The 13,680-nt window shown below is 46.3% G+C and overlaps 1 protein-coding gene across 1 annotated transcript in view; it reads right to left on the reverse strand.

The window, feature by feature from the left end:
* Window positions 1-5,550: 5,550 nt before the first annotated feature.
* The window catches only part of HEG1 (heart development protein with EGF like domains 1), an 80,973-nt gene continuing 72,843 nt past the window's right edge, over window positions 5,551-13,680 (reverse strand). The window contains 3 exon segments of the mRNA XM_040621727.1: window positions 5,551-6,494; window positions 8,506-8,680; window positions 11,501-11,588. Coding sequence (XP_040477661.1) covers window positions 6,345-6,494; window positions 8,506-8,680; window positions 11,501-11,588 — 413 coding nt within the window. The 3' untranslated portion in view covers window positions 5,551-6,344.

Here is a 13,680-nt window from a genome sequence, read left to right on the forward strand (position 1 = left end):
CTCTCTTTAAAGATTTTATTTATTTATTTTAGAGAGAGAGTGTGTGAGTAGGGGAAGGGGCAGAGGGGGAAAGGGAGAGAATCTCAAGCAGACTCCATGTTGAGTGTGAGCCCAACACAGAACTCAGTCTTGCAACCCTGAGATCATGACCTGAGTCAAAATCAAGAGTCGAATGCTTGATTGACTGAGCCACTCAGGTGCTCCTGGCATCTCTCTTCTATCTTTTTGAAGTTCACGCTTGCTGCATCAGATGGTTGCATGATGCCACAACCCTGTTCTGGGTATTCAGAGCTGTCTTGGCCATCCAGATCCAATACAGAAGGACTCTGGTCGATGCCCCTTATCTTTTGTCACTTCCCAAGCAACTGGAACAACTCAGTGTGTATTGAAGTCCTTTAAGTCCAAGGGTCTAAAAATATTTTTTAGATCTTTAGTTACTGGTGAATCAAATCCAGTCAGATGCACAAGTAGGACAAGCACTCCGGCCAGCTTGTCAGTGGACAGCTGTAGACCCACTTCTAGGTCCCGAACAGATGCCAGGGGTGAGTGGGTCTAGAAATACTGTGATGTCTGGCTCAGATAGGTAGGAAAAAGAGAGGGGTCAGTCCTGGGGTCCTGTTGAGATCTCCACTGGGATGGCTAGGAAAGCTGGGTTGGGGGGAGCTGGGTCAGGAGAGGAGAGTGCTGCTGGTCTTCTCTATTCCGAGCTGTCTGATGGACTGCAACCCTATCTAATGTGCCCAAAGTTCACCTTCAGGCGCCAAGCTGACATGATTAGCCTCTCCTAGTGACCAAGGTTTCCGTCATAAAGCATCTGAGAGGCTCACCCATTGCTGCCGGGAAAGGCACTAAAGGAAGCAAATAATTAATGAACGTCCCTCTAGCCAGGCAGCCACATTCACTGGCCAGCGTGAGTGTAAGGTTCATGTCTTAAAGTTGCATGGATTCTCCCTGCCATGGAGCACAGATATGCTTCCTGCCCCTTCAGGATGAAATGTTGAGCCTCTGAACTTGTTATCTATGCTCTCCAATCCACAGAAAGGAAAGTAAACAAAAGCAGGTGTTACACTGGAGTTAGGCTTTTTTTTATCATTTAGGTCAGTGTGTCCGCCCACCCATCCATCATCAAAAGTGTATTTCCTCACTGTGCTGGGCACTGAGGATCCAGAAATGACTTAGTTCCTATGTTTGCCATGCAAGACTTCCCTGGACAGTTCCATTGTTAACTCATGAAAGGTAACTCGCTGCACCCTGTTTGCTTGTTATTACGAGAAAAACACACAATGAAAATGATATTCATTTTATTGCATCATTTACTGACTAGAACGCCAGACTTAAAGTAGATATAAGTATAAAAATAACCAAATTCTTACAAATAATACTTTGCTGCTACAGTACTGAATAATTAGTGGAGGTGGCAATTATAATACAACTTTAAATAACATTCTCATAATGGTTTTAACACAATCAACCACGGGCTAAGGTTTAAAGGTTTGCAAAAAGAAATTCGGGACAATGTGAAAACTCGAGAAGTTCATATTCCAGCTACATGCTTCATTTAACCATAAATCCAGCAACACAAACATTAACAAAACTCACAGCAACCCATGATGAAAGACTTTCTTTTTTTAAAGAAACAGGCCAAGGTAATACAGAAATCTGGGTTAGTTTCCCAGATAGACTGGTTCCATCCCACCCCTGTCCCATCCTACCTAGACAAGAACTCCGCACCTGCATTGCATGTCCAAAAGAAAGAAAGAAAGAAAGAAAAGATAAAACCAGAATCTAGTAGGCAAATCCCTTGAAATGCCCTCTTAAAAAATGTGGAGGGGACAAAGCTGGTGTAAAATCTCTCTTTGTAGCCCTAAATTGTCCCCTTGGACAATTTTTGTAAGCAGCTGACACCAAACAGGATCGATTATAACGCTATTGCAAAGATACTTTAGCATAACAAATTAACTGGCATTTAATACTTTAATATTTCTAGTATTTTAACTAGTCTCCTTCTCTGGGGATTTCAGAAAGAAAAAAAAAACAACCAACACATACTCAAAAGATAACTCTATAAAAGCATATCTGTTTCCAAAAAAAGCACACGAGAACCTCAGAATGATGCTTTGTCAAGAAGGAGAAAATGACGTGTCCCTTCTAATCCCCACAAAAGCCTTCGCATAGAAGAAAATATCTCCGATATTAAGGGCAGTTTTAAAGAAGACAGAAAATACTGAAACACTGAACTTTGCATTCTTCCTGTCTCCAAAGAAGTCTTCTAATTTTGAAATCAGGGTAAGTATCTTAGAATGATGGGTCAGAACCCGACCTTGGGGCGTGCTAGGCTAAACTAAGTCAGAAGCAACTAGAACGCCCAGCTTTAGCTTCTTCAGGCAAAGTTCCCAGGGTTACCGGGCACTTGGGCACTTGGCCAATGGGCAAGATGGCTTCATGGAGACCCCACAAAGCCACATGTGAGGGACGACCCTAATGTGCCTGCTCTGGGAACTTCCACATCTGAATAAATACCATCCTTCAAAAACATTTTCTTGGGCAGCCATCCAGCCTGTATTGCAAAGATGCTGCCCTTCTGTTTGGGCCAACTTTAAGAATTACCTCTTCGAGAACTTAATAGTCACCATCTTTGTTTATCATTTCAAATGCTAGCAGCCAGCTTGATTACACTACCCATTCAACAAATTTGGCTCTCAATGACTTAGCTGCTTCTGAAAATAAATTTTCGTCAAAGGAGGAAGATTTGTCAGCATTTAAGACATTCAACTGAATATGTTCACGACTCTGATCACATTCACAAAAATATGCTCCCAATACGTGGGCGCCACAGCCTTTCTGCGGGAACAAGGCAAAGCAGCCCTCAGATGGGCATCTAAGTCTGGCTGCGTTTGTCAAAAACCCGAGTCATCACCTCACCCTTCCTACACCCAAAGCCACGTACTAGTACACTTCTCGCTAAACACAAGCCAGCCACTCTTTTCTTAACGATGACTTCACGTGTCCAAGAAACAGATGCAATTTTATGCATGAACCCAAAAGGACTTTTTCAAAAAGGATTCGACATTTTTTTTTTTTGCATTTCATGTCATTAGTTCAGTTAATGCTTAATATTAAGTTTCTTAAAAAAAACAAGTATGTTGTAAGCCCACTCTCTCCTGCCCTCTTTGACATTTAAGGTCCATTTGGATGGTGAGGCAGTCACCAGGAAGGCAAGGCAGGGAGAAGGGTTTGAATCCTGGCTCTCTAAGGCAAGATATTCATCCTCTGGAAGTTCACGCGTGCAAGAAACGGACACTCTCATGCACACTTTACCAGGGTGTGGTGAGGCCTAGGGCCCTGCACAGAGCCTGGTCATGGTGGGAACCCCAGAGATTCTGGTCCCAACAGGTAGACTTCATCAATTCTCTCCAGGGCCCTGGGCTGGCTCGTGGGGCTGAGAGGAAAAAACAGGAGAAAGAAGACCCCTTGGAGCTTACTGAAGAAAACCCACAGTTGCTGGGAGGCTGTGAGGTGACCCCCATCCTGTTCTGAGTCACGGTGCGCTGCCAACGCTTGCTACAGGACACAGCGCTTCTGTTCGGCCCCGCGCAGCCCTCCAGAAGCTGAAGCCCCTCAGGAGCAGTGAAGCGCCCCTTTTCCCTTCCTCCTTCCCCTAGCTGCGGGGCCCCAACGAGCAGGACCGTGGCATCTCTGCGGGCGTGAATCACACATTCCAGGTGCCCGAGCTGGGAGCTTCTGCTTCCCAGGGGCGCACCCAGGCCTGTCCCTCCAGTCCGGAGGCTGCTGCTGTCCTACTGGTTGTTTGCGCTCGGCCCAGGCAGGGCCCTTTGGGAGGTATTCACCCCAGGCAGACGTGCGGCCTTGGAGCTGGGTAACGGTCCTGCCGTTTTCATGCCTTCTTAGACCCTCATGCTCTTGAGATATCTGTTCCCCAACCCCACGGCCTCCTAGAAATGAGATATATTTGAACCTAATATCGTCGGGGGCCTCCTTTTTTCACAGTAAAAGAAAAACAACATTCTTAATCCACTTCACATGCACAAAACCTACTCACAGGAAAGCATTCTTGGAACTCACAGAACACTCTTTTCTAGACCTTGGGATTCTTCCTAAGAATCCTTTTGAGACAACACACTTCACTCCGTGTAGCTTATAGCTTCTGGTCCTGACACAGGAGATGATCTGTCTGACGCCCTTAGCTGAGTATGCCTGGGAATACCCCCCTCCCCCCGCGGCTCTGGGTTCCCGGATGAGCCAGGATGCGCATCAGCAGCCAGGCAGCTAGGCCGCCTCCCAAGGGAGCCGAGCCTGCTGGCTAGGGTGAGCCGAGGCCAGGAGCTCGGAGCTCTCCAGTGAGATGCGAGACCAGGAGGCACAAAGGCCCTTCGCTTCCCCAGAGAGAGGCAAGACCCCAAGATTTCAGAAAGGTGGTGCTCTGAGATTTGAAGTTGGCACCCACTGACAAACACAGAATTTGTGTCTCAGGAGAGGAGTCCCGTGGAATCACTAGAAAGCATCACACCTGACTCGTGTTCCCGCTGCAGCAGGTGATGCTGGCTCGTGGAGACCAGGGCACACAGGAGCTGACGCTGAAAACTCGAAGGACGAGGATTACAGAACAGTACGGACGAGAAGCACTCTGAAGAGATAAGAGGATGCGGAAGAAACCACCATGCCCAGGGCAGAACTGTCCCCAAAGGCTAGACCGCTTCGAAATGTGGGTGCCCCTGAGCTCCGAGCTTCAGGGTGGGGACAGGTCTCTACCGCTGTGTCCTCTTTACTTCATCCCAAACCAGGATGTGTCAAAAGCACACGCGGGAGTAATCGCACTTCCACAAGTAGCAGGTAAGGACACCGCGCCCTGGGGGTGCCCGCCACCCCCCTCTCAGGACCCATGTCACAGGCATAATAAATAAGACATGTGGCCTTTCCTTGCCCAAGGCAAACTCTCAACTCAACTGGCTGGAAGCCTTTAGTTCTCCAATGCTGACTTGTAATGTTTCGGGAGGGAACTCGGCAGTAGTATAAAGGCCACATTACTGCGTGAGAGAAAATAAGTGATTTCTTCCGTGACTAAACGGCTTTGGGCCGCTGCTTGAAAGCGGACACCGAGTTTGTGGACAAGGTCCGGGACAGGGCCACAGAAGCCGCCCCGGGAGGGAAGCCGACTCACGGACCTGTGGCTCCAGCCCAGCTCCCGGGTCTTCTCAGGAACCCGCATCTTCCCGAAGCATGGCGGCTTCCGGAAGTGGCACGGCGTGCCCCGTCAGCCCCGTCCTCTGGCCACATCCAGGGGCCTCTCCTTCAGCGGCGGGTGCCCGCTCAGGCCCAACGGGCCTTCAGCTTCCCATCCCTACGGCACACACCTGGCAGCTCCGGCCTCCGAGGCGGAGGCCCGGGTCCCCGGGCGGCGGCGGGCGATGCCCTCAGGGAGGAGAAGCGCCCCGCCGCCTGCGGCTCTGCGACCCTCGGCCGCCTCCCCTGCAGCGCCCTGCGCCCCGCGCCGCCTGCCCCGCCTCACCACGGGCCGCGGGAGGCCTCCAATTAAAAGCAAAGGCAACTTGTTTGGCCCTGATACAGACTTATTGAAAAAGTGAGAATTAACTGCAGAGGGAAAAAATAATCTTAAATAAATGTCACCTTGACTGAAAAATGGAGTGTGTGCTATGCCTCGCACATTTCAATTCCTCATTTTGAGGGTTGGCTTGGAAACTGCAGAAGACCTAGAACCTGCAAAAATACTGTATGCTCACCTGCAGCATCTCCAAACCTTAGTGGTATGTTCATCATCATCACCTGTTGTTTAGCACGTAGATACCGGGCAGGAAAACAATGAAAGAGCCTGTATTTTGCGGTAAATTAATCACCAGATCGAGGACCATGGGAGCATCTGAGGAAAAGCAGGCCTTCTTTTTAGAACAGTCTTGGAAAAAATCCAAAAGGAGACCTCCCTACCCAATTTACTAAAGTGCAAACTAAGGAAAGACTGGGTCCTGGCGAAGGTGCCTGACAACGTGCCCTAAAAGTTAGCCCTTGGCTGGTGGCCGGTGGCCGGTGGTGGCTGCAGCACTCAGACTCCCGGTACTGGCCCACGTTCATGTTCACAGTAAGGGCGAAGGTGCTCAAGGAGCAGCCCTCGGTTCCACGTCCCGGATCCGTCTGTCCCCTTCCCCGGCGGTCACGCCCCTCACGCCTGTCCTGCTTCCTGCTTGCCACTCGAGTGTGGCTCCGCGAGTCCTGGGAGAGCTAGGGAGCATGCTCCCCCCCATGCAGTCCTCTGCGCGGCTGAGGGCCCGCAGCTTGCTCAGCCTGCTGGGCCCTTCCTCTCTCTTCTGCACTTAGAAGTAGTCTCTTCTCCTGCTCTCATCACTGATGAAAGATGGGTTATACTGTCCAGGGAAAATGCACGAGTGCCGTGAGCCTGGCAGTCCAGTGTAGGCCGGGTAGAGTCCATTGCGTTCAAGTTCAGGATTCCTTGCACTTGTGGGCTGGTGGCCAGAGAGAAGAGAAGAGAAGTCCATTTATTATTCATGGATTTAAATTTAATGCTTTTTTTCTTTGAAAAAGAAAGAAAGAAAGAAAGAAAGAAAGAAAGAAAGAAAGAAAGAAAGAAAGAAAGAAAGAAAGAAAGAAAGCTACGTTTTAATACACCTAAGACGAGGGAGCTAAGCGTAGCAGACCTAGCCGTCAGGACCTCCCAGGCCCTCTCTTCGTGGAGCCTGGGGTACCTTTGCCCATATTTTCAAAGGAGATTTAAAAATATGATCCAAGGCAACCCAGCAATTTTAGACCAACATAGGAAAAGACCTGGGCTAATTATCCAGATTAATTATTATCTGATTATTATTCTGACTGTAAAAAAAAGTGTCTTTCTCTGTGAAACACAACAGCTTTAAATCCTCTCTGGCATTTAGCAGAACACCAATGTCTCTGCCACAAATGGAGAGCTGACTTTGCAAGGTCATAGGACCCCCTGTCAAAGGTGGAGTTAGGACCCCAGAGCAGGAGGCCAACAGCGATTGGCAGCCGTCTCTGACCAGATCCCAGCCTAGCGCCTCATGACTACCTAGCTGACGTGCGAAAGCAGCTCGCGGGGAAAGGACACGGCTACTTTGAGGAGGCCCTCAATGAGGCCCTCCAGGAGAAAACGCTTGCCCGGCAGAAATAAAACACTGGAGACAGCATATAATGAATGTGGATCCTAGGAGGGCCCAAAGTACACCGGAGGCCACTGTGAGGGACAGCCTTCTTACTCGGGGGACAGCTTCATGCCATAAGCGTAGGCTCTGCTGCTATGGACTGCTCAGCCCATTTCTGAAAGGAAGATGGGGCTGGTTTAAGTTCCTGATTATTTCTACTTAAGGCAACTCTTGAGCTTACTCCATGGAAACACGGCGGGGTTGTTTCTCCGATGCCATGGGGTCTGTTTGTCCCTAGGTGATCTCGCCAGGCACAGGCGAAGAGTCCCTAGAGAACGGTGTGAGCACACCTGCCCAGGCAGCAGACACCTGCAGATACCTGGCTGCTGTGAGAGTAACAGGGCTTCCCAGAGAATACAGCAAAGCACTTGTGCGGAAACATCAACACTTAACACCAGCGCTAAGTTTGTGTCTATGTGTATCTTTCCCCTTCTTTCTTCTTGTTCTTCCTCCAGTTTCGAGTTTTTCAAAGGGTCCGACGGAAACAACAGTTTCCTTAGCATGAACCCCTCCCATCCAAAGTCTGAACTCTCAGGGTTTGTCCCTATAGCAACTAGCGGGGTTGTGACTTCCGTCACAGGGCTATTAAGTCCTCAGCGGGCAAGGTTTCACATTTATTGCTACCTCAAAGAGGTCCATGTGGGATGAAAAGTCACCTACGTCTGTTTAGTCTTCAGCTCAGTCCCGTTCGTGTTTGCCACGTGATGTGAAATGAACTGGGCAGCTCACGGGTTATTCGACGTGGGACAGAAGGAGCCAGGGTTCAAGGTGGTCTACCATCTTTCCAAATGATGCAGTCTAGGGCTGGATGGAGCCAGCTGTTGAAGACCTATGCTGACTGAACACTCTCCTAAACCCGAGAAGAGCTTGCTGAGGATGACCCTGAATTGTTCTCTTTACACCTGTTTCCGATCCCCCAACCAGAGGAGGTAAAGCATGGCAGACAAGAGATAAAAATGCAAGGGCCACGGGCTAAATATCACTAAATTCTTTATCTTTCTGTTTCCAATCTTGTAACTTAACAGCAAATTCGGTCACAAGAAGGGTTATTGCTACAACCCCATAGAAGTAATGTGCTCAGTGGAAATAGCCTTCATGATCTTGATGTCAAAACTAACAAATACCATGCAAATAGATCAGAAGTAAACTGAATATTAAATTATGTAAATAAGAGGCTCAGGCCACCATTCCCTTTAACCCTTAAGCAGCTGAAGTTATCTTTATTTTACCACAAAACACAATCCCTGTACTTCTCAGAGGAAATTGCAGCCTGAGCTGCCTTGGGCACAGCAATACGCACCGAGTAATACACATCCGTCATCTGGAGGAGGTTTTTGGTACTTCCGTTCTCGTGCATTTCAATAGCTTCTCGGCCCCATTCTTGTGAGCGAGGGTTTTTGGGGTACTCAGCATACGGGGACATTTGGAAATCTCCACTTTTGAAGATGAGTTTGCTTATGTCATTTTTACTCTTTCTGTGGATTGGAAAATAGTTGACAATTTAAATGAACAAGTTCTGTAAAGAAATGATATCTATGAAAGCATGTTTTATTATTTTAGAAGGTAAATGAGACGGAAAGCTACCATTACATTCTTTTGTAAATACCCACTGAAAAATGGCATTATTGTTATATCTTGCCTAAAACAAGTAAAAATGCAATTAGATGCAAAAAAAAATGCAAAAAAGTCTTCCAGCCGGAGGGACGGGTTACCATGGACAGAGAGGACAAACACAGCTATCTACGGTGAAGCAGTCTTTTCCAGGGGACAGAGATCGCTGCATCTTGGGGGCAGCCAGGGAAATCAGAGTCATAAATTCCCAGAATGCTGGAGCCAAAGGGCCTTCAGGATTCTTTAATCCAATGGTTCTCAACCTGCCTGAGCATCAGAATGTACACGGAAGCTTGTAGGTCTCCCCAGGATTTACTAAGAGAGGAGCTCTGGGGATGGGATAGCTTTGGCTTTGCAAAAAAGATGAGACTTGTTCCCCAGGTCACATTTTGCTACTAGTAAAGCTGGGACTAGAGCGCAGGCCTCCTGCCTCGCCAGCCAGGGCCCTTTTACCACATGAAGCTACTCCACTGACCATAAAACCAGGCTGTCTCATTTGCAAAAATGCCCACCTGTTTATCTTACCCATACATATTCTCATTTCAGCAGGTCAGGGAAAGCCCAGAACAAGCTCCCCTGCTTATGAGGGTTCCCTGGTTGGAAATGGTGGAAATATGTGTGATTTACCTATGGAACGGGCCTAGGATCAGACATTTTTAGTTACATTTGCCCTGGGTAAGATAATCTGAAGTTTCTTCCTTCTTACCTCACTTTCCTATAAATAAACTTTCTGGGAAGGCACAAAATGACTCAGGGTCATAAAACCAAATGTCCAGCATGCGGCTTAGGCGTTGTCCCCTCTTGCAAGTTCAAGAACAGACCTGCCACTGTGTTGCTCCCCGGAGGGTGGGGTATCCGGTTTCAAACAATGACTTACTAATTCACGACTACCTTCCCTTTTGCCGAAGCCCATAGTCATGGGCTCCTTCTCTGGGTGGTCAAACTACCTGGTTCTCAGGCACTCAGCAAATATGAGGCTTATGTCCCCTTGAGGTTTAATCTCTCTAGCTGCTAGTCTCCTAGCCAGGATTTTATTTCCACTCATAGTTTGTCTTTGATGATCTGGTGGCAACTTTGTAAATGACAAGCAAACGCAGTACCATGAGGCCTGCATTCCCAGATGGCCAGTTAGGGCAAACTGCTCTCTGCAGTCTTACTGGAGGTGAAAGATAATCTTACAACGTCCTTCGTATCAACAGTCAAAAAGATAACTTGCTATTATAGTAGGTTCCTTCCATCTGGTACATCAGGAAAATTCCTGCCATTTATAATTATCTAAATCAAAGGTCATAGTTTTCCCTTATCTGACTACACAATCACCGAGAAAGGGGACCAACTTCTTCCTTTCTCTTCCTTTTCCAGTAGAAACCCAATTGCACTGGCTTCCAAGACCCAGAGCCAAGCACACTGCTGAGCGTCTGCTCACCCCATGCGCCTGCTACACTTGCTTACTGCCGAAATAGCTCAGCTAACCCATCCACCGTTGTTTGCTTCTAATTTTGCCCATCTGACGTATGTAAGCCAAAGGTTTCAGTACATCCAGACCTGAGTAACCATCATCACAATCCATGTTTACAACAGTTTCGTCACCTTAAAAAGCAAGCCCTTACCCCTTACTCCCCAATTCCCACCCCCACCTGCCAGCCCGAGGCAACCACTAATCTACCATCTATCTCTATTAGATTTGCCTATTTTGGACATTTCATATAAATGGAATCATACAATAGGTGGTCTTTTGTACATGTTTCTGTGTAGACACATGAATTCACTTCTCATGGTATGTACGTCAGCGTGGAGGTGCCGGGTCACATGGAGACACTGTGTTTAACTTTCTGAGGAACTGACAGACTTTTTCAGAGGGGCTTCACCATTTTGTATTTCCGCCAGCAGAGTAGGACCATTCTAATTCTTCCACAGCCTCATCAATGCTTGCTGTTTTCTTGTTTATTTATTTTTATTTTTTATTTACATTCAATTAATTAATAGATAAGGTATTATTGGTTTCAGAGGTAGAGGTCAGTGATTCATCAGTCTTATATATAACACCCAGTGCTCATTACATCACACGCCCTCGTTAATGTCCATCACCCAGTTATCCCAGGCCCCCACACCCCTCTTGTTTTTTAAATAGGCATCTTAGTGGGTGTGAAGTGGTGTCTCCTGGCAATTTTGTTTGTATTTCCCTGCTGGCTAATGATGCATAGCATCTTTTCATGTGCCTTCTGGCCATTTGTTCATCTCCTTTGGTGACATGCCTATTCAAGTTTTTTGCCCATTTTTAAATGAAGTTGCCTTTTATTATTGAATTGTAGGAATTCTTTATATATTCTAGACACAAGTCCCTTATTAGACATATGATTTTCAAATACTTTCTCCTGTTCCCTAAGTTGTGTTTTCACTTTCTTGATAGGGCTCTTTCAAGCACAGGAGTTTTTAATTTTGATGACATCCAATCACTTTTTTGTTGCTTGCGCTTGGGGACATACTTTTTTAGTAAAGGAAACAGAATCCCATTTGCTGTTCTTTCTCAATGGCACTATTTATCATGAATTTCCCTTTCTCCTTTCTTTAATGGTTCAGTCATACAGAATGACTTAATATTGTAAAACACCCCAAATATTCTTTAAAATAAACACTGGCACTTGCTTAGTGAAGAGAATTAGAATGTGAACCCCGTCACTCACCGGCAGCAGGTAACGATCAGCGCGACGCCTAGAATAAGAAGCAGCCCACCGCCTGCTGCTGCGATCACCACAGTGATCAGCTGATAAGCTAAACAGGGTTAAACAGGAGAAAGGGGGACAGGTAAGAGGTAATGAATAAATAAATGAATACAAAAGAATAGTTCCCCTCCTCACCCCACAGCTATGACCATGCCTCCACTGGTGATAGGCTAGCTCTGGCATTTGCTCTGTTGGAGGGTGGCAGGATATGCCACCCAAAATATTCCTCTTTGTCGTGCTTATTATTTTGAACTGATTATTTTTGAGAAACTGTGACTCAGGAGAAGTTCTGAAAACAGCGGAATAACCCTTTTGTAAGGCAGATTTACATTAGGAAAGAGACTGTACCAGGAAGGCAGCTCTGACCAGAGATCACCTTTTCACCTGAGAGCCTGAGGTTGGGGCAGGGCAGTGTTTGTTTACCAAACAGTTCCTCCTCTTACCTTCTCACTGTGGGTTCTCACCCCAGCCAGCCACACACACCTAGCTCTTACCTTAACTCGGAAGGGTGCAGAAACCTCAAATATCCAGCTGCCTTTCAATCTCTACCTTTGTGGGGCTCCCATGTGTGTTATGTAATTAAAATTTTCTTTTTCTCCTGTTAATCTTTTATGGGGGGAGGGCACAAAATTCTAAAAGGGTAGAAGGAAAATTATTTTTCCTCCCCTGCCTGCACTGTTTGGAGAAGACTTCTCCTTTATCAGCCACTCCTAGAAAGGTGGGTGGAACCCAAATTCTACCTGTGGACCAGCCCCGAGGTCATGTTCAGCAATGCATGGTAAAAAGAGAAAACTAAAGGACATGCATGAAGTTTTCAAAAACGAAATCTGGTTTTAATAACTGTCCTATCTTCTAAGATTTTATCCTTCCTACTTCTTTTCTTCCCCCTCACTTAACCTGGGTACATTTTATTACGTGAAATTTTAGGCTCCAGTAAAGTTGTTTTTTTAAAAAAGTAATGGAGAAAACAGAGAATAATTTCTTGGCTGCTTCCCACTCTTTGGTGTTAACTATTTTTACATTTTTTGAATTGATGATGATGTAGTAGATATAAATATTCTTTATTTGGTTTTAGGTTCTTACTTGATAAGATAAAAAGTAGGAATGGCTATATTATAAGAAATATTACTGATCAACTAAATCCAGAGTTTGGGAATCACTGCATGAACCATGCTAGGAACTGAGTTGTTCCCTGAATACATACAAACTGAATTTAACCACCAGATATTAGCAGTCATATTAGTAAGCACATGCATATCATATGTAACGAACAATATTAAAATTTTAATTAATTGGTTTTATACCTGTGTATTTCTGGCAAAATGATATTTTTGATAAAGTCAACTAAATATTCAGATTGAATTTTTGTTGTTGTGGAAATATAACTAAAATTTGTTCTCAGGTTGTAAGGCACAGGATTTCAAAAAAGGGCCAATAATCTGATTTTCTATAGTAAATTACGACTGGAACTGATGAGGTTAGGGAATATACGTGAGGTTCAGTGGGGTGGAGTCTGGAGCCAACGACCAAGAAAGAATTCTTGAGGCGTCTTTGGTGCAAAATTGGTGGTTTATTAAAACACAGGGACAGGACCCATGGGCAGAAAGAGCTGCTGCACGGGGGTTGTGAGGAATGGCCCATTTTATACCCTCAAGTTGGGAGGGGGTTAGGGATAGCGTAAGTCTCTAAGGAATTCTGGAAGCAAGGTTTCCAGGACCTTGAGAGGGCTAGCTACTGTTGGGAAAAGGTCATTTATTACCGTCTAATAACACCTTAGTCATGAGACCCTTCAGATGTATATCGGTGGGCCATATGCTTGGGGGATAATTGCCAACACCTATCTGGGGGAGGGGGTTAGAGATAAAGGAAGTTTCCAAAGGAATTTTTATACATTAAAGTAGACTTACAGGATCTTGGTGGAGGGGAAGGGGTCAGGCTAGGACTGCCTTTGGCCCTTAGCAAAGTATTAACATCGAGGCAGCTGAATTCCTAGAGGAATGTCACCGTGCCTGTTTCAAGGACTTGTCAATGGGCTTGTCAATGGGCTGTAGGTAGTAAGGACTGTTTCTTTGTCCTTTAGGGCAGCCAGGAGTGCCTGAGGAATGAGGAATGTCACATACATCCCATGGGGGGGGGGGGGG

The sequence above is a fragment of the Ursus maritimus genome, unplaced genomic scaffold (assembly GCF_017311325.1).
Source record: "Ursus maritimus isolate PB19 unplaced genomic scaffold, ASM1731132v1 scaffold_4, whole genome shotgun sequence".
Taxonomy (NCBI): Eukaryota; Metazoa; Chordata; class Mammalia; order Carnivora; family Ursidae; genus Ursus; species Ursus maritimus.